The sequence below is a fragment of the Hyaena hyaena genome, unplaced genomic scaffold (genome assembly GCF_003009895.1).
Source record: "Hyaena hyaena isolate Hyena2069 unplaced genomic scaffold, ASM300989v1 scaffold_111, whole genome shotgun sequence".
NCBI lineage: Eukaryota > Metazoa > Chordata > Mammalia > Carnivora > Hyaenidae > Hyaena > Hyaena hyaena.
In genome coordinates, this window is record NW_024080743.1 from 1,984,705 (window position 1) to 2,011,104 (window position 26,400).

Sequence of the window (26,400 nt, forward strand, 5' to 3'; positions counted from 1 at the left end):
TTTCTTTCTTTCTTTCTTTCTTTCTTTCTTTCTTTCTTTTCTTTCTTTTCTTTCTTTCTTTCTTTCTTTCTGTCTGTCTGTCTTTCTTTCCTTCCTTCCTTCCTTCTTTCCTTCCTTTCTTTTTTTCCTTCTTTCTTTCTTTCTTTCTTTCCTTTCTTTCCTTCTTCCTTTCTTCCTTTCTTCCTTTCCTTTCTTTCCTTCCTTTCTTCCTTTCTTTCTTTCTCTTTCTTTCCTTCCTTCCTTCCTTTCTTTCCTTCCTTTCTTTCCTTCCTTCCTTCTTTCCTTCCTTCCTTTCCTTTCTCTTTCTTTCTTTCTTTCTTTCTTTCTTTCTTTCTTTCTTTCTTTCTTTCTTTCTTTCTTTCTTTCTTTCTTTCTTTCTTTCCGTCCTTCCTTCCTTCCTTCCTTCCTTCCTTCCTTCCTTCCTTCCTCCCTCCCTCCCTCCCTCCCTCCCATGGGGGAGGAGCGCAGGGAGAGGGAGAGACAGAATCTTAAGCAGGCTCCACACCCTTGGTGGAGCCTGACACAGAGCTTGAGTTCATGACTATGAGATCATGACCTGAGCTAAACTCTAGAGTTGGACTTTAACCCACTGACCCATACAGGTGCTCCACCTAGTTTCTTTTCTATCTTTAATTTACTCTTATATCAAACATTTCTACATTTACATGTCCTATTTGCTCTTACACTTTTTCAGATTGTGGCATCATTAGAAGCTGGATTGATCCAAAGACAGACAGATGGCTGAAAATGGCACAAAAGAAAAAACAAAATGGACAACCACCATTATTATTAGCTCATCTCTTAAGGTAAAGAGACATTTGGGCCATTGATCTTTAATTTAAAAATTAAAAACCATAGAACAATATTTTAAAAGATCCTTAGCTTGATTATCAAAGTTATGTGGATCAACAGGAACATAAACTAAATGTATTTTAAAGATAAATTATAAGCTTTATTGCATATATTTTCAACATCTTACATCTCTAAATATTTGAGGGTTGGAAGTTTTTTTAAGTTCATTTTTTCTCTATAAGGCTGTTCTGATAGAGATGTTTAAAGGATTCGAGAAACAGTAACACATATGCACATATATATTACTTAAGGTTTTAAAAAGATATAAACCACAGAAACTGATTTGTGTACCTTAGTGGCATAAGGAGGAGGCTGTCTCCATATTTTGGATGGGGAGGGGATAGAGGGGATGGGAAGTTGAATGCTTGAGGCAGTTGGTCAGTCCACAGCTGTTTTTAACTCCTTAGTCAACAGGATTTCTCCATTGCCCTGATATTTGTCTGTGAACACTAGCTGATGTCTAGAATGAAGAGGCAAGAGATGACTGTTCCACAGTGAAGAGGAGAGAGGCAGAATAAGACTTAAAATAAGATTTTTATCCTCTCTATCCTCTCAATGCTGCCTTAAGCTGCACTTTGCCCTTAGAGTTAGCCATCTAGCTCCATAACACATACCAGTTTAAGACAGCCTTAGGTCTCACTGGTTTTTTTCATGCTTCTCTTTTGTTAGGTTTCTGGAATTCATGTTTCTGTCTTAATTGTGTAGCTTTTTTAGACTGATTTTGAAAAAGGAAGCCAGCAACCCATGCTAATTTGCCAAAAACAACTTCTTTATAATTCATTTATTATGTTTAATCATCTTGTTTTGTCCTATTTGTCCCACTTTTTCTGTTTCTTTTTTCTCTCCTTTCCTGTCACTTTCTGTATTGATTGTTGGTCTTTCTCCCCCTCTCCCCCCTCCCCCTCTACTCCCACCTCCATCCGTTTTCTCTTTTACTGGCTTTGGAAATTATATTCTCTATTTCTACTATTTTAGTGGTTGCCCTCAAAATTTTAACATGTATACTTAGCTCCACAAAATCCATAGTGGATAATTACCTTTATCCTCATCTTAAGTCACAAAAGAATTTTAGAACACTCTCAGAACAAGGTTCTTGTTGTTACCATATTTAGTTTAATTCTACTTTTTAATTCCACAAAGTGTTATTTTCTAAAGTTAGCATTTATTTAGATTTGCTCATATCTTTGTTGTTGTTGCTCTCCTTTCCTTCTTTTGGCTCAGACCTCTCTTTTTAAATCACTTTCTTTTTATCTGAAGAATATAATTTAGAATTTACCTCTCCGAAGATTTTCTAGAAGTAAAAACTTACTCTGTTTTTGTTAGTATCAAAATATTTCTGTTTTCCCCTAAATCTTGAAAGATGTTTTAAAAGTCAATTTAATTGAAGTATAACTTATATACGATAAAATGCACACATTTTAAATGTGCAGTTTGATGAGTTTTGGCAAATGGGTATATCTGTGTAACTACCACCACAATCAAAATGTAGAACATATGCATCACTCTAGAAGTTCCTTTATGTCCTTTTATAGTCATTTCTTTTCCAGCCAAGAAGTAACCATTGATCTTATCACTATAATTGGTTTTGCCTCTTCTAGGATTTCATATAGATGGAATGACACAGTTGGTACTCTTGTGTCTTGCTTACATATTGTTACATATTACAATAGTTTGTTTAATTGTTGAGTACTAGTTTACTTTATGAGTATACCCCAATTTATTTATCTATTTACCAGTAGATGGACATTTGGGTTGTTTTCAGTTTTTAGCCATTTTGAAGTAAATTGCTGTGAACCTCAGTATATGTCTGTCTGTTGACCTGTGTTTTTCATTTCTCTTGTAAAAACATAGTAATGGAATTACTGGGTCATATGGGTCAGATGTTTATTTTTTATAAGAAATTGCAAAACTTTCCTCAATTTTACTACAAATGAACACTGAATCTATTTATGTAAATAGTTATTCATTTATTTTTTAATTTTTTCAATGTTCATTTATTTTTGAGAGAGAGAGAGAGACAGAGCACAAGCAGGGAAGGGGCAAAGAGAGGGAGACAGAGTCCAGCATGAGATTGTAACCTGAGCTGAAGTCGGACGCTTAACCGACTGAGCCACCCAGGTACCTCAACAGTGTAAATAGTTAATCTGTGTAACTGAAATATAAATGAATGTGTGGGAATTATGCTTTTATACTCTCATCCGCAATGTCCGAGAGTTCCATTTACTCCAAAGTGAAAGGTATTTTCACTAGATTTATAGATCTTTTCTTTCAGCATATGAGGAACTCATTTCACTGGATTCTGACTTCCATTGTTATTGTTGATAAGATAGCAGTCAGTTTGTCACTTGAAGATTACCTGTCTTTCTTTTCTGACTGCTTTTCAGATTTTGATATTCTGTAGTTTTAAGGTATAGATTTCTTTTTTTGTCTTTTGAGGCTTTGTGAACCTTTGAATTGTTGTTATTATCAAGTTCTTATCCATCATCTCCTTTAATATTGCCTCTGTCCTATTTCCTTGCTCTGTCCTCTCTGAACTCCCATTAGATATGACATCTTCTCACAATATTCTCCATGCATTTTGACCTCTCTTTTACTTTTTCTGTCTTTAGGTTGCAGTCTAGGTAATTTAATCAGTTTTTTCTTCCACGTGAGTATTTTTCTCTATTGCTAGTGAACTCATCCATTGAGGATTTTGTTTTGACTTTTTTCAACTTATGAAATATACATAGAGAAAAGTAGAAAAGTACATAAAAGTATATATGAACCATTTAATAGAGTTATTATAAAAAGGAATACCATGTGGCCAATCAGGTCAACAAATAGAACATTACTAATTTCCTTCTCTCCTCAGGACTTTTATTAATTATACCAATAATCAAAAATCAATTATACTAGGTATTTATAACTTATTAGTTATATCAAATGTGCATAACACTTATACTTTTTCAGTAACCATAATTCCCACGTTTATGTTCATGTTAGTTACACAGTTAAATAGATTCAGTGTGTACTTGTAGTTTTCGTGTAAAAGATAGGTCATTCCAATACTGGATTTTGTTAAGATTCATCAGAGAAGCATTAGACACAGCTGAAATGTTCTTTCCCTAGAGGAGCCAAAATTGTCAGACATGGCTTTCAAAAATGTCCCTCAAATTAGAAGTCTGTTCTTTTTTCATGTGTTTTGCGGGGGTTATACATGTTTCCTAGTTTCAACAAAAGATAGTTTCCTCTTGTTTCTCATTCTCCTTTGGTTTTTGTGTACTTTTCAAAGAAAGTAGGAGATACCATCATTTTTATTCCAGTATTTCCTATATTTTAATACTTTAAATGCTGTGTCTTCATTTATCTTACACATCTTTTTATTTATTGCTAGCTTTTGTTTTAGAAAAATTCTTTGAAATAGAATAGTTGCATTAAAGAAAGGGACATGCACATTTGGCCACTTTTGCTATATATTGTCAAATTACCCTGCAGAATGTTTTTATATACAGTGGCATCAGCAGTATATAGGAGGCTTACCTTCTCCTCACCTATGACAATTCCACATGTGACCATTTTATGACTATCTTTGCTATTTTAGTATTTTATATTTTATATTTCTTTAATTACAAAGGAGATTAAACATTTTTTCAGGCACATTTTTAATTCTGTAATTTTATATTTTTCTATTGGCATAAATAAGTTTTGTTCTTTAAAATATTGAAAAGAATATAAATTTGTGTTCTACTATTGATTAATATTTTTCTTAGGGGTTTTTTTGCCTTTCAATTTTATTTGGTATTTGTGACATCGTAAGTTGCATATTTTTATTTCTATTCTATTTCAAGTAATTAAGGCAGTCTGTGTTTATTATATAGTTAAATTTAACAGATTCTTCCCTGAGATTTCTTAAATTGCTCTTATAAAATTTTCATATTTCAGGTTTAAAAATGTGTTATACATCTCTACATATGATCACATACAGATAATCATTATATAGTTTTGAAACTGATTCTGTTATTTTGTTTAGTTGATGTGTATATTAAATATTGAATCATTATCACACTTTTAAATTCATTGTAGTTGTGTGATATACCTTAAACTTAGTAAGGCATGTTCCTTACATATTATTCATATGTTTTAGAAACCTTGTATTCTTTTTGATCAGGGAATCATAAAGCTATGGTGTATGCCCTGGCCTACAGCACGCTATTGTCAAGCCAGTGAGTTAAGCATGGTCTTTACATTTTTAAAGGCTTCTAAAGAATAGAAAGAAAGAGAAGGAGGGAGGAAGGGAAGAAAAGAAAAAGGAAGGAAAGAAGGAAGGAAGGAAGGAGGGAAAGAAGATGAGGAAGAGGGTGAGAGAAACAAAGGAGGGAGATAGGGATGAAGAAAGGAAGAAAAGAAAAAAATATGACAGATCATATGCAGCCTGAAAAGCCTAAAATATTTATTATCTGGCCTTCTACTGAAAAAGTTTGCCAAACTTTATCATACATGAACTTCAGAATCACTTTAAGTTAAAAAAAGTTTCCTTTCATTACACTTTTGATTTGAATTGAACTAATTTATTAAGTGAGGGGAAAATTTATTCTTTCCATCTTTTGAACACGAGATATATCATTTTTTTCAAGTCTTTATTTTCTGAGATAATTAAAAATTTTTTTCCTTATATTGTTTCTGTTTCTTTTTAAGTACCTTGGTAGTTGATGTTTTTGTTGCTATTATGTATTTCTTCTCCATGTTTTTGATCTGTAAGTAGAACCTTTTGAATTGGTGGCAATTTATTATTATCATTATTATTTTAATAGTTTATTGTCAAGTTGGATTCCATATAATACCCAGTGTTCATCCCAGCAAGTGCCCTCCTCCTTGCCCATCATCCCCCTTCCCCTCTCTCCCCCACCCCCATCAGCCCTCAGTTTGTTCTCAGCATTCAAGAGTCTCTCATGGTTGGCCTCCCTCCCTCTCCACAACTATTTTTCCCCTTCTTCTTCCCCACAGTCCTCCGTTAAGTTCCTCCTAATCCACCTATACCTGCAAACATATGGTAGCTGTACTTCTCTGCCTGACTTATTTCGCTCAGGATAACACCCTCAAGTTCCATCCATGTTGCTACACATGGCCAGATTTCATTGTTTCTCATTGCCATGTAAATTCCATTGTATAGGTAAACCACCTCTTCTTGATCCATTTGTCCGTTGATGGACACTTAGCTCTTTCCATGTTTTGGTTATTGTTGAGAGTGCTGCTATGAACATTGGGGTACATGTGCCCCTATGCATCAGCACTCCTGTATCCCTTGGGTAAATTCCTAGCAGTGCTATTGCTGGGTCATAGGGGAGTTCTTATTGGTAATTTTTTTGAGGAACCTCCAGAGGGGCTGCACCAGCTTACATTTCCACCAACAATGTAGGAGGGTGCCCATTTCTCCACATCCTTGCCAGCATCTATAGTCTCCTGATTTGTTCATTTTAGCCACTCTGACTGGTGTGAGGTGGTATCTCAGTGTGGTTTTGATTTGTATTTCCCTGATGTTGAGGGACGCTGAGCATCGTTTCATGTGTCTGTTGGCCATTTGGATGTTCTCTTTGGAGAAGTGTGTGTTCATGTCTTCTGCCCATTTCTTCACTGGATTATTTGTTTTACAGGTGTGGAATTTGGTGGGTTCCTTATAAATTTTGGATACTAGCCTTTTATCTGATATGTCATTTGCAACTATCTTTTCCTATTCCCTCGGTTACCTATTAGTTTTATGGATTGTTTCCTTTGCCGTGCAGAAGCTTTTTATTTTGATGAGGTCCCAATAATTCATTTTTGCTCTTGATTCCTTTGCCTTTGAGGATGTCTCAAGTAAGAAATTGCAGTTGAGGTCAAGGAGGTTGTTTCCTGCTTTCTCCTGTAGGGTTTTGATGGTTTCCTGTCTCACATTCAGGTCCTTTATCCATTTTGAGTTTATTTTTGTGTATGGTGTGAGAAATGATCTAGTTTTATTCTGCATGTTGCTGTCCAGTTCTCCCACCACCATCTGTTAAAGAGGCAGTCTTTTTTCCATGGGCTACTCTTTCCTGCTTTGTCAAAGATTAGTTGGTTGTACATTTGTGGGTCCAATTCTGAGTTCTCTATTCAATTCCATTGGTCTATGTGTCTGTTTTTGTGCCAATACCATACTGTATTGATGACCACAGCTTTGTAGTATAGACTAAAGTCTGGGATGGTGATGCCTCTGGTTAAAAAAAAGAAAAGAAAAGAAGAGGGCAGCTCTTTAGCAGGGATGGGCATGGTTTGGTCCATTGTGTCCTGTGGGAGTCCTGCCTTGGCAGTTGTGGGGAGAAAAGTGGCAGCGCCCCAGTTCCTTCTTGAACCAAGCATTGCAACTCACTCTTTTGGGTGTGATCTCTCTATGCTGGGGGCATAGCCAAGGTGAGCTGTGCTCTATATCCCAAGCCAGGCCTCATTTCCAGATCTCAGTCTGCAGGCCCCATTGAAATTGCCCGAAATATAAACTCACAGGCGAGCCCCTCAGAGCAGTTTCAAGCCTCTCACCTTCCCCTTGGGGTTTGAGCCAGAAGCCACTGTTCCCGTCTCCTCCAGGTTGGGCTGGTGAGCAAGGAGCCCTTTCACCTGGGGTCATCTGGGACCAGTGTGTCCAGCCTAGAGTCAGCTGGACAGCAGGAAACCGGGCCTCTCTGTGTTCCGTCACCCGAAATATAAACTCACAGGCAAATCCCTCAGAGTGGTTTCAAGCCTCTCACCTCCCCCCTGGGGATCCAGCCAAGCCAGAAGCACAAAGGCACGGTTGCTGCGCATCCCATCCAGGTCAAGCTGGTGAGCAGAGAGCAGCTTCCCTGGGGGTCACCTAGGATGAGTGTGTCCCGCCTAGGGTCAGCTGGACAGCAGGAAACTGGATCCCTCTGTGTCCCGAGCAGGGAGGTTTTTCTCTTCTCCAGCAACAGGGACAGTGTCTTGAGCAGTTTCAGCCACTCTTTTTCCCCCTAGACTCACTGCAGCTCCCCACAGAAGGGAGTCCCCCACCGGTCTCTGGTCCTGGCCCTATTTTATCTTCCCCAGTTTGCACTCACGCTGTAAGGTTTTCTCAGCAGACTCTGTCTCCTTTTCTTCCCAAACTCCTGGATTCTCTAAAGGTTCCTATGGCTTCAGGCCTTCTCTGTTTGAGAGATGGGGGTGAGTGAAATGTTCAGAGCTTCCTACTTCTCTGTCATCTTGCCTCCCTCTCCTATTATTATTTTTTTTTAATGCTTATTTCTTTTTGAGAGAAAGACAGCACATGTGGGAGAGTGGAAGAGAGGGAGGGAGACACAGAATCCAAAGTAGGCTCCAGGCTGTAAGCTTCAGAACAGAGCCCCACTTGGGATTCGAACTCATGAACCATGAGCTCATGACCTCAGCCAAAGTCAGATGCTTAACCAAGTGTCTTTGTGGTTATCTATTTTTAATCACTGCAGTGCATTTTCATTATTCATTATCAGTTGGTTCTATTGGATTTTCAAGGGAAGCAGTCATAATTTGTCACTAGAATTTCTGACAGCTGTTATCTCTTATTTTTATCTCATCTCCTTTTGCTATGACCAGAGCATCTAAAACTGCATTTCTGATTTTAATGAGAATACTTCCAGCATTTTATTCTATATGAATAAAATATACCAGTTGCTATAAAGTATTTACTACATTGATATTCATCTAAGCTTAATTTATAAAGTTTTTCTTTTAATCAGAAATAAGTGTACAGTTTTTCAGTTGCATTGGTTTTTTTGTCTCTTGAGAAGAACTTAAGTGACTTATCGTTTCATTTCTTGATTAAATCAATTGATCATTATGAATTTTTCTTTCATATTCTCTTACAATTTGGTTTCCTAATATTTTATTTTTGAATCCTTGTTTACTATTGATTAGGCTGTGGTTTTCTCTTTCTGTGCTATTTTTGTAGGGAATAGGGGGTTTCCTTTTTCATATTTTTTACAATTCTTTTTGTTTATATTTCTATAGTTATATAGTATGGAAATTATTCTTTAAGGTAAAAGGAGCTTTTCTATTAGATATTCTGTGCTGTTAATTTTTTATGAAATGTAGAAAAATAGTGGTTTTGCTTTGTGAAGTTTTGCATTGTTATGAATCTATTTCATATTTTTTTTCAAAAATTTACCTATGTTAGATAGAGATAGTTTATTAAGTTGAAATTTATGAAATAACTATTTCTGTGATTAAAATTTTCATATTGGCATTTGTTTTTCTAATAAACTCTGTATCAGTTATTGAGCACCCTTTCTCATTTCTGTTATTTATATTTCCTTCCTAATGAGTAGATTTGATAGAATATTAATTTTATAGAATATTAATAGGTGTTATGTTTGCAGAAACAAGTATTGGATTATATTTGGAATGCTTGTATAAACAAATTTATACAAGTCTTTTTTTTTTTTTACTGCACTGTTCTTAATAGCCTTTCATATGCTCAAATGCATTATAAATCCTCAAAAGGAGATAAAATAATATTCAGTGTTTCTAAATACTAATTGAACATGGAATATGTTTTAAATTCTCATGGGACTAATATTCCATGAAACATGCTTTGGAAAATCTAGTTTTAGCTCCTGGTTATTTTGAAAAATTAACTCTTGAATTTGGCTATTTTTTTAATTCAGTACTTGGTATTTTTATTTTTATTATTTTCTTTTATTGTTTTCATTATTCTTTTAGTTGGCACCCTAGATAACATATGAACTTTTAAAAATTTATTATTGAACTATAGTTGACATACAATGTTATATTGCTTCCCAGGTGTCTAGCATGGTGATTTGAAAAGTCTTTTACATAGCAACATGGATGGAACTTGAGGGTGTTATGCTGAGTGAAATAAGTCAGGCAGAGAAGTACAGCTACCATATGTTTGCACGTATAGAAGGGTTAGGAGGAACTTAACGAAGGAGCATGGGAGAGAAGAAGGGGAAAAATAGTGGGGGAGAGGGAGGGAGGCAAACCATGAGAGACTCTTGAATGCTGAGAACAAACTGAGGGCAGATGAGGTGGAGGGAGGGGAAGTAGGTTGATGGGCATGGAGGAGGGCACTTGTGGGGATGAGCACTGGGTGTTATATGGAAACCAACTTGACAATAAACTATTTTTAAAAAAAAGTCTTTTACATTATTCTCACTAAAAATGTAGCTACTGATAGCATATGATTAAAATTCATTAACATGGCATACATGGGTCTTTAGGTTATGCAGGCATTTATTCCTAACACCATCTTCAAATTAACTGACTTGTGTATACCTTTCATACTTCCCGTATAAGGATCATACTTTTGTTTCTGAATGACTTTGCCTGTTACTTTTTCTGTCCGTGTTCTCACATTTATCTTCTTCCTTCACTTATCTGCTTAATAAACTCATTTCTACTTTAAAGGTTTAAGTCATATTTTATGAAGCTTTTCTGACTCTTTCACATCTGTTACATCCTTTTATAGTTTCTGGTTCTTAGCCAAAATTCTCAATTTTGTCTTTCATCTCCTTAAACATAGTAAACATTGCTATTGTAAGGTATGGATCGATAAAACTTCACTTTATGTAACCCCTGTGAGTCTACTTCTATTGCCTGTTGTTTCTCATAGTTCTCTTTCAAATAATTTCATCTCTTTGTATGTCTGATTATTTTTTATTGTGTGTTGGAATTTATACTTGAAAAATAATAGAAATAATTTGAGGCCTAGAATAGTGTTCTATTCTTCTAAGAAGTCTTAATTTTACAAGTGAATTAAACCCCTAAGGCCCTAAGAAGGGTTGCTACATACATTACAGGACATTCAGTTACAATATTTGGGTTTTAGGTAAGCAATTAATTTAGTATAAGTACATCCCAAATATTGCACGGGACATACTTTTACTAAAAAATTATGTTGTGGGGTGCCTGGGTGGCTCAGTCAGTTAAGCATATGACTTCGGCTTAGGTCATGATTTTGTGGTTTATGGGCTCGACCCCAGTCAGCCTCTGTGCTGACAATTCAGAGCCTGGAACCTGCTTAGGATTCTGTCTCCCTCTCTATCTCCCAAAAATAAACATTAAACAATTAAAATAAAATAAAAAATTGTTGTTTATCTGAAATTGAAATTCAGCTGGGTGTTTTTCATTTTTATTTGCTAAATCTGGCAATTCAAGCCCTAAAGCATCTATTGTATGTGATAAATGAATTACATCTAGAATGGTACTAGTCATGTGAGAATTGAAAGAATAGTCACACAGATAATTTTCTTTGTAGGGTTTGAAAGAGGAAACCTGGTTGAGAAAGGTTACTCTAGGGAGTGCTTCTGCAAGATACTTGTGAGCACTAGTAATACAGTATCACCTAAAGACAATTTCCGGGATTGAAATGTTTCGAAGCTAGGCTATAGTCCCTGTGAGAGCTGTTCTACTTTTATCAGAAGCTGTGTTCAGCCTCTTGTCTTTGTCTGAATTGGCAGATGACCTCAGGGAAAAGGTGGCCTAAATGCTGGTCTCTTATCTTTGAATTTCTTTATAGATGTTGGCCTTATAATTTTTCACTGTCCTGCCAGCTTTCTGATGTATTCAAGCAGATTTTTTAAATTGTCCAGCTTTTCTAGTTGCCGCAGCAGGAGGTTTGGCCTAAATTACTTAGTCTGCCTTTGCTGGAATCTTAAAACTGTGGGAAGAGCCACAGTTGAACTCTAGGTCAGGATCTGTTTGGCACAAAATAGTCTCTTTAGGACAGAAAGGAAGCATATATTTTATACATAATTCCAGCCTGTGTACTTAAAATATATATGTTCTAAAGCAAAGTATAAAATTGATACAACTAAGGGATTTATATCTACTTGGAGAATAATCAGATTAAGCTGTAACCAATCAGGAAACACTATTAGCCACTTACATTTTAGTGGCTTGGATAAAATTATCTAAGTAATTACTTGTATAGAAAATGAGATGATTTTTGAGATGGTATTCAAACAGAAGTCCTGTTGCTATGTTCATACATGTTTTCTGACCCACCTAAGGCTTAAAGCATTTTAAAAGTATAATAAAAGTGCACAAAAATAAGTTGGAAAATTGGTTGTCTCCTTGAAATATTCTGTACATCTGGCATTTCATGGTTCTCTGAACCATCTAAGAAACTCACCATCACCCACCTTCCAAAGGATCCATCTCCAAGCTGTGTTTTTAAAGAACTTTGCATTTGTTCTGCTTCTTGTAGTTCTTTAATACTGTCCTTTGTTTCTATCCCTAAATAACATAACTAGTACACAATTCATTTCCAAATACAGTATGTTTCAGAACTAAATATTTTTGTTTTTACAAGTGTTTTTTCCACCATAACACATTTACTGTCTCCTTTGATGATCAGATATTTAAGTAGTATAGTTATAAAAGATGGTATTAAACTTAAGTTTTTCATTAGTTTTAATAAAAAATCATTCTAAGCATGTCTTAAGTTTATGTTTCTAAAAAACCTTTTTTTTTTAGAGTTGTGAAGTTGCAACTACCCTAGATCGAAGCCACAAGATTCGGTATTCAGATTCAGTGGAAAATGGATCAATTATCTTTTCCCTTTCTGGTACAGTGTATTTGCTAACTGCCTTGACTTAAGTTTCTTATAAAATGTAGGAGTATAAATTCTAATAGTGGTAGTTCAGTAACCAGGTAATAAACATAAGGTATTTTATTTTTGGAGAATTAAATGTATAAAACTATTACTGCTACAAAAGTAGTACATGTGGCCAATTACAACATACATTTCTTTTTAGATTACAATTGTTGAACTAAAGCCAAACCAGTGGAGTGTGGTAGAAGATGTTAAAAACTACTTGTTTTGGAACTAAGATGAAAATAGAACAAAGCCACCTCTCCAACAGTAAAATGTTACCAATAATAATGAAGAAGCCAACATCACAACATTGGTCAAAAGCCGTATACAAAAACAATATAGGAAAATGTTTTTTTAATGACTTTGTACATGATTTTAATGAATATAAACAAATAGTAAAAGAAAAGAACCAAATGGAGACAAATAGAAGTTCTGCAAATCATAAAAGTGCACAGTGATCATGGGCAAAATACAGGAAGGAATTAGATTAGGATATGAGAAGCCTCGGACAATGGAAAAGGGGCAGCACAAAGCATAGTTTTGTGGTAGGGAAATGACTGAAGTGATAAAACAGGTGGAGGTAAAGGATTTTATCAGGAGCATTGTAGATAGACTGATACCCTAGCAGAGGTTTTGGAGACCGGAAGCTTTCAAAAGCTACTAGAAATAAAACTCCAGACTGACAGTGGTCCAACTTCAAATTCATCCTTTGTGGTTGGATAAAGAGCCCGCTAGGGAGAAGTGAAATGTTCTTAATACCTACTATGTTCCTTGGCCACTTTATATACTGTATCTTATTGAATCCGCTCAACAAACCTATAAGCAATTATTATTGCCATCTTGAAGATGGCAAAAAATTTATATTTTTATGTCAGTTGCCCAAGTTCACTTAATTAGCGTCATATAATCACTTTCCTCAGATTGTCTTCTCATCATTTAAGGTGCTATAATTAGATCACATTTACCTTCAGGACTATTCTTACAGGCCTGATCCCATTTAAAAAATCCTAGATAACTGCTCACCAAGTATATTAATGTATATAATAGTTAATGTTCTCTACAAAGGTTCCTTCAAGAACTAATTGAAGGCTTATTTATCTTTAATTTTCAGCTTTAAACAAATCATGATAACACGAAAAAACTTTTAACTAAAATTTGGCATTATTTTGTATACAGTGCCTTCATCAGAAAATGGTTACTGACCAAAAACATATTTTTCCTCTTATTTAGAATAACCCATCCTTTTATATAGAGCACTTCAAAGGATTACCTAAATTATTTTGTACTTTAAGAATTTTGTTATAGTAAATTGTGTTCCTTATATGTTTAGGTCTTGGACACTTACCAGCTATATTATAGTTATTTTTGTTGATTTTACTGAGTTTACAAAATATTTTATTATATGACAAAGTGATGTTTCATATTATGTTCACCTTTCCTAGGAGTTGCATTTTTGTTGATGGATGCTAAAGAATGCTTTACATCAGCTGAAGAAATATTTCTAGCCAAAATTGAGAAGTTTATTAATATTCACCAAAATAGTTTTTTGGTTCTGTCTGCTGCCTTCCATGGGCCTGAAGAATGGAAACTGATGTTCAGGATTCAGCAGAGGTATGGAAGAATAGTAAGACTTTTCTTAAATTACATTGTGCTTGCTTTATTTCTTAATCCTTTTAAGCAGGTGAATTGTGTTTTGCCAAAAGATAAACGTTACAATATTAACTTGTCATAGTTAACAAAATGCAGGCCTAATGGGTATTCCAAGAATCAGGGTAGCAAGTTTCAGAGTTCACGCTGATTTCTGAGATTCTCTTGCCAGACCAAAACAAAAGTGAACATTTAGTCTGTTAAATTCTGGCTACAAAGTCTGTCATAACCTCTATGGAATAGGGCAGGACATAATAAATAGCAAGAGCTTTCTGTCTCCTTTCTGCTTACTTAACAGATGTCTATATAAGTTATATAATGTATTTAACTTACGAATTATTTTTCAGATTCCTGGGTAGTAACTTACGGATACTTCCAGTACACAACACAGTAAATGTTATTAATCTTATGTGCACTATAGCTAAGGTGAGTCACCTAAGGAAAATGACACATAAACCCTCATAGATTTCAAGGTTCTTGACTTCAAAATGCACACCCTCTTGAACAGGATTGACAAATACTGTTTCTGTTCCCCTCAGACAAGTTGCTTTTTCAGCCTGCAACTCTTGGAAGCCTGAACTTAGCCTCTCAAGTCTTCTCAATTTACTTCTGGTAGTCATTACCGCAGTGACTAATTTTAGGCCAAAAGAGCATATGGCATATATACACGATGTTGGTCCTACTGGTTACTTAAATCTTCTTTCAAGTTCTAAAATATAATTATTGGCCAGATTGTAGTCAAGAACTGTCAAAGTGCATTTTTTTTAAAGTTTATTTATTTATTTTGAGACACTGTGTGTGTGCACAAGCGGGGGAGCAGGGCGGGAGTCAGAGAGCCAGGGAGAGCATGACCTGAGCTGAAATCAAGAGTGGGACACTTAACTGACTGAGCCACCCAGGTACCCCAGAGTGCAAACATCCTATTTTATAGAATGATCTTCACTACACAGGTTGTCCATTTTCTTTCCATGCTTGTCCTCTGTGAAATGTGCCCTAGGCAGAGTTAGGTGTTTCTTACTCTTATACTTGGAACAGATCTCCATTAAAGCAGTATTCTACTTTTGGCTTGTTTGGAATTACTTAAGGACCGAAATCAGGTATTTTTCTTTTACTCACATAACTCATACATAGTATTTAGTACAGAAGGTGATTTGATACTCGTTGAGTAAGTGAAGGTTTATATTTTTTATATGACCCTGTAAAAATGACTTATTTCTGTAAATAACATTGCATATTTATAACTTCTTACAGATGGCCTCCAAACCATACACAGACAGCATCTGCTATAGAATGATAACAACTGAGGCTTACATCATTGAGCAAAGTCCTGTTTGGAAAACACTTCAAAAGTTAAAACTGAGTAGTGATTGATTCAACCCAAATTAGAGTATCAATTACAAATGTTCTTTTGGAAGAATATTAAAATAAGTAGACCACTTCAGTTATAATGTTCAAATATATATTTACCTTAAAGATTCTTTAAAGTTTTAAATAAAATGCATATGACTAAAATTTATTTTATTTTCAGTTTTGTTGAGTAATCCCTTTAATGTTTAGAAAACATTGGTACATACATATATTTAGAAAGTCAGATGCAGTTTCTTAATGATACAAATTGAGTTGGGTGGATAAATATTTACTACAAAATGAAAACACAGCATTTTTAAACTAGCCCCTTAGACTAAAAGGAAAGTCACATACACTTTTTAGCTTTACCACAAAGGCTGCCATTACTTCCAAAATTAATCTTTGTAGATCTTTCATATTGTAACTGCTCCTAGAGAGGTGGTAATGGGACTCTGCCCACTAAGACTCCTCCTGAGGCAGGGAAATTAAGAGAAGCAGCCAACTGGCCTAAATGAAAACTTCTCTGTACACTTTTAGAGTGCTGTGATACCCTCTTTGATATTAGAAGTTCTAAATTTTTTTTTAATGTTTGTGTATTTTTGAGAGAGACAGAGTGTGAGCTGGGGAAGGGGTAGAGAGAGAGGGAGACAGAATCCAAAGCAGGCTCCAGGCTCTGAGCTGTGAGCACAGAACCCAACATGGAGCTCGAACTCACAAGCTGTGAGATCATGACCTGAGTCAAAAGTGGATGCTTAACCAACTGAACCACCCAGGTGCCCAACACTAAGAGTTCTAAAATATGTTATAGCATCTAACTGGAACATAAAGTGTATCAATGTATTTATAAACTCATTACACCTGTATGAATGCATAAAGGCAACTCACCTACCTTTTATGAAATTGTAATATAAATTATTAGTTTGTATTGGATTTTCAACAGTAGGATTTAGAATACATATATAGGCATTATTACCATGTAGATAATCTTTTTAAAACCAAAGAATACTACTGATCCATAATATGTCATCACAGAAACCAGTAAATGAGAAAGAGTACATTTATTTTTTCTAGGAGTATTTTACAGAAAATTTTTTATAAAGATGTTAAATAATCATAATGGAAAACACAGTATTTTACTAGTTTTTATTTTGGGGAATGGAAGTTCATTTTATCCCAATATTTTCTTCAGGAGTAGACTTTGTTTTTATTTCAATGAGTTCTTCTACTCGAGCCAAAACACTTTCAATCAAATCAAATGTGAAAAGAGCTGAATGTAGAACCTACAATGCCAAGCAAATTAGTATTATATTAATGTTGCTGTTAAAACAAAAAAACAAAGTGCTCAGCTGGATGTAGCTTAGGAAAATTTCAGATATACCTTAAGCTGCATTTCAGGTGGCATATTAGGGATCTCTTCTCCACCTACCGTTACAGAGCAAAGATCTTTAGATTTCTGGACAACTGTTAAGAAAAAAATGTAACCATTAAAACAACTCTTGGATTTCAATGATCAATTTGTAACCTTCACTCATTATTATATGCTACACTAAAAATAAATTTCTAGTAATGCCTTTAAGAAATACCCTCACAGTTATATAGAAAAGAGATTATTACAGTAGAATTGCTGACTTTATAAAAAGTATTTCTGAATCTGAGATTCTTTTTTGTAATTTGTACAGATTTATTTGAGTGAGGCTGGCAGTGAGGATAGGTGGGGGGGCTGGACAGAGCCATACCAAAGTTAGTGCAATATCCAAACAGAAATACATGTAATACTATTAAGATTCTTAATCAGAATTTGATCTTAATCTTGTTTTAAACCAGTATATACTTCAATTTGTTTTAAATCTTTGTTAACCCAATTTCAATGTTAACTGGCTTTACAGATCTGTTAAAAATCATTTTAATTATAAATGAAATGACTTAATTGTCATGGTTCCTTGTTATAAAATAAACAAATATGACAATAAAGAGTTCTTTATTTTGAATATACATAACAGTTCTAAAATTTGACTACTTTTTAGACCTAACTATTACATTGGAAATACACATTACCAACCTTGGCTATTTTCTTGGCTATTTTTAATTTCTGCTTCATAATGTGCTTTTGACATATTAAGTCCTGTATGGAGTGGCTTTAAGAAATTATTCTCAATCTTTCCAAGTTCTGTCCATAATCCAGTCTGTTCAGAAGAATTAATGAAAGAATTAGTTACTTGGTTCAACATTTCTTGATTGCCCATTATTATTAAACACATGTTAAGAGCTGAAGAAACAAAAATCTGATCCTTGCCTTCCAAGATAATTTACTATTTAATAAACATTCATTATTACATCTAGTTATTTTATGTGACTACCAATCAAAATAAAATACCAGTCAAAACAAAAATGTACTTTGGAAGCTACACTAACTCCTATACCATTTGGACAGCTCCTGACTTTGAGATGTTTAATGTACAAGTTTTATGTATAAGAAAATTATCTAAGAATAATCCATATGATGAGACCTTTCTCTTCCTGTAAAAACCATCCCTACAATGACTACTTTATATATTCTTTCAACTTGATTGTTCAATTGATATCCTTGTCACAGATCTAGTTCTAGAGGATTCTTTCCCTTCTCTGTTAATGGAAACATTTCTAACACAAAGCTGTTAGTGAATTTTCTGGTGATCCATGTGGATAGAGATTGTACCTGCTTAGGACAGCTTAGGGGTATTCTGTCATTTATATTAGAAGTTTTTATTCCAAGAGCATTTCTTCCTATATTACTTAAAGGAGGGGAGTCATGAAGTCTTAATTTTATTAGAAGAAAGGGAAATGAGAGGGGAAGTGTGGGTGGTGGGGAAGAGACAGGAGAGAACAAGAGGAGACAGAGGAGGGAGAAAATTCATTAATATTATTAAAAGTTGCTAGGTGCTCTTTACAAAGGAAAATATCTTAAGTGAAAAAGGGAAACTTAGGAACGCAACTATCCTTAACTAAAAGTGGATCACCTGAAAGCCTATTTTGTATTCAAGTTTTGATTATTCAGTTCCTAATAGTATCTCTTATTATGTATACAAATATGTCATAAACTAGATTTTATTCACAGTTATATAGAAGTTCTTAAATGTCAATGTGCTAGTTAAAAATGTAGATTTCTGTGCTTTACTCGGAGACTTTGAATAGATTTAGGGCTGAACCCAGGAATTTGCATTTATATGCATAAAAGAATACCCAGATGATTTTGATTAGGACCATATGTTAAGATACAATGATCTAAAGGGTGCCTTAGTAGCTCAGTAGTTGGTTAAGCATCTGACGGGCTCAGGTCATGATCTTGCGGTTCACTGAGTTTTAGCCCCATTATCAGGCTCTGTGCTGACAGCTCAGAGCCCGCAGCCTGCACTGGAATCTGACTGCCTCTTCTCTCTGCTCCTCCTCTGCTCATATTGTATCTTTCTCTGTCTCTCAAAAAATAAATAAATGTTAAAAAAAAAAAAACAATCAAAAAGAAAAAAAGATACAGTGATCTAAAATGACCCCCATCCAAGGGGCACCTGGGTGACTCGGCTGGCTGAGCATCTGACTCTTGATTTCAGCTCACGTCATGATCCCAGGGTGGTGAGATAGAGCCCTGTATCAGACTCTATATTGAGTGTAGAGCCTGCTTAAGATTCTCTTTACCTCTCCCTCTGTGTCTTCCCCACCCTAGCTCATGCACTCTCTCCCTAAAAGAGTAAAATGGCCCCATCCAATACCAATGAGGAAATAAATTTTTAATTGAAAACATTTTTTAATCCTAATTTTAAATAGTCATATGTGGCTACTATCTATTGTATTGGACAGTGCAAATCTAGGAGATCTTTATTAAGACTTTAGTTGCTTTTAATGGCCATTTATTTAATATACAACACATTATTATAAAACTTATAATAAGGTAATAAAAACTTGGCAAAATTAGGCTACAGAAAATCTTTGGGCATTCTGTGCAGCTAATTGTACAAATCTTTCATATGATGAATTGTAATTTTAGAAGCATGTAGGAATGAAGAAGTTATGGAAATAAGAGTATTTTCTCTCTTAAGGTTACTAAGTCTTTAAAAAATACCACAAAGAAAATCATTTTAAGATTTATCTTCAGTGTCTAGAAAAAATAACTTAGCAGGCTCCAGGCTCTAAGCTGTCAGCACAGAGCCCAATGGCAATGTGGGGCTCAAACTCATGAATCATGAGCCCATGACTTGAGTTGAAGTCAAGACACTTAACAGACTGAACCACCTAGGCACCCCACAAATGCCTGCTTTTAAATTTTACCCAAGTAGACTCAATGTAGTTAAGACATTTTTTCAGTTCTAAAGCTTACCTATGTATCTCATTTATTTTTTTAATGTCTTATTTATTCCTGAGAGCGAGAGAGAGAACGAGAGAGAGCATGAGCAGGGGAGGGTCAGAGAGAGGAGACACAGAATCCGAAGCAGACTCCAGGATCTGAGCTAGCCGTCAGCACAGAGCCCGACGTGGGGCTTGAACTCAAAAACCGTGTGATCATGACCTGAGCTGAAGTCGGACGCCCAACTGACTGAGCCACCCAGGCTCGCCTTACCTATGTATTTCAAAATACACTCCAGTCTATCCACCAAAAGGAAGACAAGGCAGTTCTGACACATAATGAAATTTATTTCCAGAACAGACAGGGACCTGTCAGGATAAAGTCAGCCATGATACTGAAGAAAATAAAAGAAGGAAATGAATAACACCCAGTTTTCCCCTTTCTCCTTATTTGTATATGATTTTTATTTATGAAGTAGCATTGGAGAACTTATGTTTCTAATATTAATATTGTAATAATAAGAAATGTGTATCACCTGAAGTCATCAGGCTCAGCAAATAATACACAAAGGATATGGTTCAATAAATGAAAACCCAATATATGGATTATACAGGATTATATGTATGTGTATATATGCCAGATGTAGTTTTTTTTCTAAATGAAAAGCATATATGACTCTATCACAGAATTCAGTTTTTAAAAATTCCTGATACTTTGTGGCCTTTACAATCTCACATTGTTTCCTTTGACCCTGTTTTCATTCTACATATTATAATCACAAATTATTCAAGACAAAGAATGGATAAACAGGCAGACTGGGAAAGGATATATAAAAGAAAAGGTAGGACAGAAGGTGAGGGATAAAATTATTATAGTCTGTATATTAGAATAAATTATTGTAATTCAAAACAATTAACATTTAAAGATACCTACCAAATAATATAGAACACTAGGTATAAAAACTAAGTTGAGGAACGTCTGGGTGGCGCAATCAATTAAGCATCTGACTCTTGATTTTGGCTCAGGTCATGATCTTGCTTGCCATCATGAGATAGAGCCCTGTGCTGACAGTTCAAAGCCTGCTTGGGATTCTCACTCTCCCTCTTTCTGACCTTCCCCCACTCATACTTGTGTGCATGCTCTCTCTCAAAATAAATAAATAAATACGTTGGTTTTACCAGCAGAGATGGAGGTTCAAGAAAAATTTTGTTGTGTCTGAAATGTGGGAGAAGGTGCCTATAACTTATGCAGAGATAAGGAGAAATGAAAAGGGTGAAAAGGGGAATGACATGAAAAGAATAAGTTAGCTGACAGCAGCCCAGGAGAGCAGGAAAAGAAACAGATGATTATTCAATTATGAATCACTTTGTTTTGTATTTGAATGATACTCTTAATTTCCCTATATACCTTTCTGACTGCTTTCCCACTTTTCATCTTACTAGTTATCCTCTAATCATTTAACTGATCAAAAATAGGTACTGTTAGAAGTTTTTTTGAGTAAAACTACCCATAATTCAGCCTCACTAGGGTTTCGTTTTGTTTCTTCCTTAATCATAATGTATAAAAGCTCAGAAGCTGTCATTTTTTGATCAGCCATAGCAGACAGATTTACCTGTCATGTATATACATGACCTATTATAACTGCACTTGGGAGAAATACTTCTGTGATGAACAAACAGGCTCTTACGCTGCCTCAAAGATAATAGGCTGCCATCTTTTGTTGCTAATCTCCTTGGTGTAATAATTCTTATGGTAACTTGCATGGCAGTACTTTGGAATATTTGATTGCCAAGAAATCTTTTTAAACCATTAAATAATAAAGCAATCTTATAAACTGGTTGTATACATTTCTTCACCATATAATGTTCAAGCCAAATAAAAGGCATTATCTGTGGGCATAACAGCAGATATTGCACAATGCTAAACTGCTTTGTTTTCCCTTTTTAGGCAGAGGTCCATCTGCTGTCCCTGTTCCATACCTAATGAATCTAGCACTCCTAATCAAGTAAATTCTTTTTCTGTTAGTCAAATTCGATCATCTCTAGGTGTGGCCTTTCCTGATTACTAAAAAAGTAAAAACTCATACCATACCCTAAGGACACCTTCTTGAAGCCTCAGGGCCTCCAATGCTGCTGAATTTCACTTGTTCTCTTTCCTCTTTTTATCACAAGCTCCTTTAGAAGTCTAGATATACTTACTCTGTAATTCAAAAGTTCTGGCCATTGTCTGGAGTCATAGCTATCTACCACTTACTAGGTATGGACCCTTCTGCAAGTTAAAATTCCTTTCTAAGCCTGTATTATCTGTGAAAATTTGCTAGAAAGAAAAAAGGTGGAAAAGGACACAGCAAACTTCTGATGACAACAGTGTTTTATATTTGTAAAGATTTGGATAAAGGGTGCCTCTGTGGCTCAGTTGGTTGAGTGTCTCTTGATTTCAGCTCAGGTCATGATTCCAGGGTTGCTGGACTGAGCCCCACATCAGGCTCTGCCCTGAACATGAAGCCTGCTTCAGATTCTCTGACTCTCCCTCTGCCCCTCCCCTGCTCTCACTTTCTCAAGTTTAAAAAAAAAAAAAAAACTTGGATACCACAGTCCTATCCATTTGTTACAACTCAAGAGATGTTGGCTTAAAAGCTGTGCATTTCATTTTATATAAATTTTATCTCAAAGAAAGCTACACATATTTAACTCTATCGGAATATATGCTGAAATATTTAGGGGAAAGTATGCTCTCTGCATACAGTTTACTATGAAGTGCATAAAAAATAAGAGACTGGTGAATAGAGAGTAGAGATGGAGACATGATAAAAGTAGAGTAAAATGTTAATGGTAGCATCTTGGATGTAAGTCAGTGAGTGATCACTGTAAAATTATATTTCACCTGGGTTGTATGTTTGGAAAATTTCACAGCAAGATGTAGGGGAAAAATAAGCACCTTGTACAGAATAAGTACTAGTCAATAATAGCAAGTAACTATTTCTGGCTGAAGAGGGATAGAGGTCAAAAGTGTGTACTAAATTCAGTCGAGAGGGAAGGAAAATGCTACTTAAAAACTCATTCCAAATCATGATTGACTTAGATTTTCTTTAAAAAAGCTCTCTGGCATCCTTCTGTAAAGATCCATTACTTTCATTTCTTTTATTATTTTCTTAAAAAAAAAGATTAACAACACATGTGATTCAGGAAGTTACAATTTAAATAGAGATGACACATTGTGGGAAAGCAACTATTAGAAAAAGTAGAAAAAGGAGCAGATACAAAGCAAATCTAATTTTACTGTATGATAAATCTTCCTCAAATAGATTTGTCTTCATTGAATACCTCTAATGATGGACTATTTAAAGAAAAAAAAAACCTACTTCCTACACATTATCCAAAAGGTGCTATTGATTTCAGTTTTAGTGCTGAAAATGCTTCAGTTAGTCATGTCTGATGAGAGGATATCAAATTATCAGATGATTTTATTTTAGACAGCTTAGACTTAAAATCACGAACTAGAGTTGGAGGCAACTGAGTAAGACACCCAAATACATGGTGGGCTCCAAAAGTTTAGTTAACGTAGGACTTGCAACTTACTTACCTGACAGAGCTAAGCAATGCTTACAGCAAGATGGCAGGGGTTAAAAAGGAGAAATGGAAAGGGAAGCTGGATGTGAAATGGTAAGAGCTCCTGAGAATTCACTTCAATGTTTCAGAATTCTTGTTGCCACTTCTCCTAGCCTTTGTCGTAGGGTAAGATACTAAATATTGGCTTGTACATTTTGAATATACTGTTTCATTTTTAAAAAATTCACTTACTTGATTGTCTTTTTCATTATCTTTGATAACCAAGTATCTCAATAAATTTAATGAAGCCATTATCCTGTTAATTAAAAATACATAACTTGTTACTTACAGTTTTATATAATCGGCAATTTCAGTGACTAAAATAAGTTAAAACCTTGGGTATATTTTTACAATTATGTTTGCCATTAGAAACTATTCCCTTTAACACATCTTTTGTAGTAGTAATTATCACTTTGTTCTTCAAGTTCACAAAATACAACTGTGAAAATTACCATTCTTTTTATCCTCAAGGGAGTGTTGTTATCTTTCAATACTTGAGAGTTTCATCTCTTGCATCCTGAATTTTAGGATTCCTTTATAAATGCTCACAACCACTTATCATCCACTCTAGTAGACTGAAAGTGCAATTATATATTATATATATTAAAAAAATGATATCCTTGGGGCATCTGGGTGGCTCAGTCAGTTAACCGTCCAACTTCGGTTCAGGTCATGTTCTTGCAGTTTGTGGGTTTGAGCCCCACATCAGTGTGCTGTCAGCTCAGAGCATGGAGCCTGTTTCAAATTCTGTGTCTTCATTTCTCTGTCCCTCCCCAACTCATGCTCTCTCTCTCTCAAAAATAAATATTAAAAAAAAATTGTTTTAAATAAAAAAATGTCCTAGAAAACAAAACAGCATAAGTCTTTTATTATAAGTTATACTGAAATTCTTAGTTTTCAGTCACCAATGCTTATAGGTGCAAATCGTTATGAGCTGTACATTGGAATGCAAGGTACATCACAGGTATAAAAGCATACTGTTGGTCATACTTTTGAAAAGAGGAGTTTTTAATTTTGTTTTTACATAGCATCTAATTACTAAAATATGAAAATCTTTATGTAATTTTATGAATTAACCATAGCTCATAACAGGAAAATACACCTTATTTGTTTAGGGTTGCTAAGCAGCAGTTTCACATTTTTAAAAATTTACTATGTGAACCTTAGTAATGGTCAACCTCACCTATCTGAATTTTGGAGTAAATCTGTCTCAGCACCCTCTGGGAGAAAGAGTACCAAATCTAGAAGTGAAATCAGCTGTGGGCCTGTAAACCATTTGTTGTTATGTGTTTTCTGAAAAACAAAAGAAAAATTGGGAAAGGTTTTAAGTAACAGTTGATAAATTCATGTCTTTTTCTAGTAACTTCATACTACAAAAATAAACATTATACATTTAAAATATGTTTCTAAACTTAAATTTTCATTCTTTCACACTATTTCTGGGCAGTAGGAACAAACTGCCAGTTTGAAAACACTGATGCACTCTTTCTGTTTTCAATATGGAATTACTATTTATAAACAGATTAGACTTAAGTTTCCATTAATATTTCAGAAGTACAGAGCAAAGTGAAGTCATATTCTCAGCTCAAAGAATTAATACAATTTAAATGTATAGTAAACAAAATTTAAAAACTTGTCTTTAAAAAAGAAAATAGTAGAAATGGTGAAAAAATATACCCTAATACTAGATATAGAAAAGTTCACAGGGCAAAATCCACATTAGTGCATTCCACAAATGAATATATCTATCTCACAAAGTAAAAAAGATAATCAACACCTGAGCACTATGCTCTTACCTTTAATGATACATCAATTTGATTTTTGATATTTTGAATAATGAAAGCCTCCACACCTGAATGATTACTTGTATTCAATAAGCACCTTGAAAGCAAAATTACAATACATTTGAATTTATCCTGGACTGCATTATCTTAAATGATGATGAAAATCTTACAAATTCAAACAGGCCATGTGTTATTTCTAGAAATACAAAAATGTGAAGACAACTAGCAAGGTGATCAACCAATTACCAAGTCACCTGTGGTTACTGCACTAACTGGCAAATTCTATTTTCAATGGATCTTTCCAACAAGAAATTTCTGTTAAATCAAATGTGAATCTTTTGTGAATATAGTTGCAGTGATTTGACATAAAAATGGGCACTAATACAATAGCCTAAAAACTCCCAAAATTATTCCCTGTGAAGGTAGACCAGTCTTGTTAGACTAACTTAATTGCAAAAAAAGGAAACGCAGTATGACTAGCTTAAGAAAGGGGGATTTCTTGGTAGGGATATAGGTAGATCAGAACATGAAAACTGGTATAAGACATAAGCATCAAATTAAAATTTCATAAAGCCGATCTAAGTCTTACTGGTGAAGTAAAGATGGCATTAAGAATGCTAGTATTAGCCAATTTCAAAAGAAGACTTACTGGCATTTTGACATTGCCCAAATCTGTTTTTTAACTCATTTTTATTACCAAGTGTGGCAACAAACTAAGGTCTGCAGGTCACATCCAACCTGTTGCCTGTTTTGTTTTATTGGAACATATTCATCCCCACCACAAACGCAAAGTTCAATAGTTGCAACAGAGACTGAGTGATGCATAAAGCCTGTATTTGCTGTTTGGTCCTTTACAGAAAGTCTGCTGCTCTTTAACTCAGAGAGCTGCTAGAATCTTTGCCCTTTCAAACAGCACTATTAATAACCTCCACTTTTAACTTGAAAGTGAATAGCCTATCAAAGTTATAACTCTAAAGCAATTAATTTCAATAGTGAATAATGGAGATTACTAACATGTACAGTTTTATCAGGAGCCTTATCAATTTCTAATCAATCTCTAGTCTATTTTAATTTTAGAGTACTTCAGTTAGTTGAACTGAAATATTATTATTCATATAATACGAGTCCATAATATTTAACTAACCCTTTTCTACCCACAGGGATAAGAGAATTTATTATAATATGGCTTCCAAATATAGTCAATTACATGTAAAACATACTGAAATACTATAGCCTGGAATAATTAAATGGCAT

General features: G+C 34.7%; 2 protein-coding genes across 3 annotated transcripts in view; one reads left to right on the top strand and one right to left on the bottom strand.

Annotated features, from left to right (window-relative positions):
* Nucleotides 1-15,554, top strand: part of CUNH1orf146 (chromosome unknown C1orf146 homolog) — a 37,183-nt gene extending 21,629 nt beyond the window's left edge. Inside the window, exons 2-6 of the mRNA XM_039236430.1 lie at nt 695-806; nt 12,325-12,415; nt 13,888-14,056; nt 14,440-14,518; nt 15,344-15,554. Of these exons, the coding sequence (XP_039092361.1) occupies nt 738-806; nt 12,325-12,415; nt 13,888-14,056; nt 14,440-14,518; nt 15,344-15,463 (528 nt within the window). The 5' untranslated portion in view covers nt 695-737 and the 3' untranslated portion in view covers nt 15,464-15,554. The remainder of the gene's footprint in view (nt 1-694; nt 807-12,324; nt 12,416-13,887; nt 14,057-14,439; nt 14,519-15,343) is intronic.
* A 924-nt stretch (nt 15,555-16,478) lies between these two features.
* GLMN (glomulin, FKBP associated protein) overlaps nt 16,479-26,400 on the bottom strand; it is a 32,214-nt gene continuing 22,292 nt past the window's right edge. The window contains exons 14-19 of one of the 2 annotated variants that reach the window (XM_039236428.1): nt 25,159-25,243; nt 24,546-24,655; nt 23,555-23,618; nt 17,499-17,622; nt 16,818-16,900; nt 16,479-16,719 (exon numbers count right to left, since the gene is read on the bottom strand). In XM_039236428.1, the coding sequence (XP_039092359.1) occupies nt 16,603-16,719; nt 16,818-16,900; nt 17,499-17,622; nt 23,555-23,618; nt 24,546-24,655; nt 25,159-25,243 (583 nt within the window). In that variant the 3' untranslated portion in view covers nt 16,479-16,602. Of the gene's footprint in view, nt 16,720-16,817; nt 16,901-17,498; nt 17,623-23,554; nt 23,619-24,545; nt 24,656-25,158; nt 25,244-26,400 lie in introns of those variants that run through there. The other variant, XM_039236429.1, reaches the window with a different exon arrangement.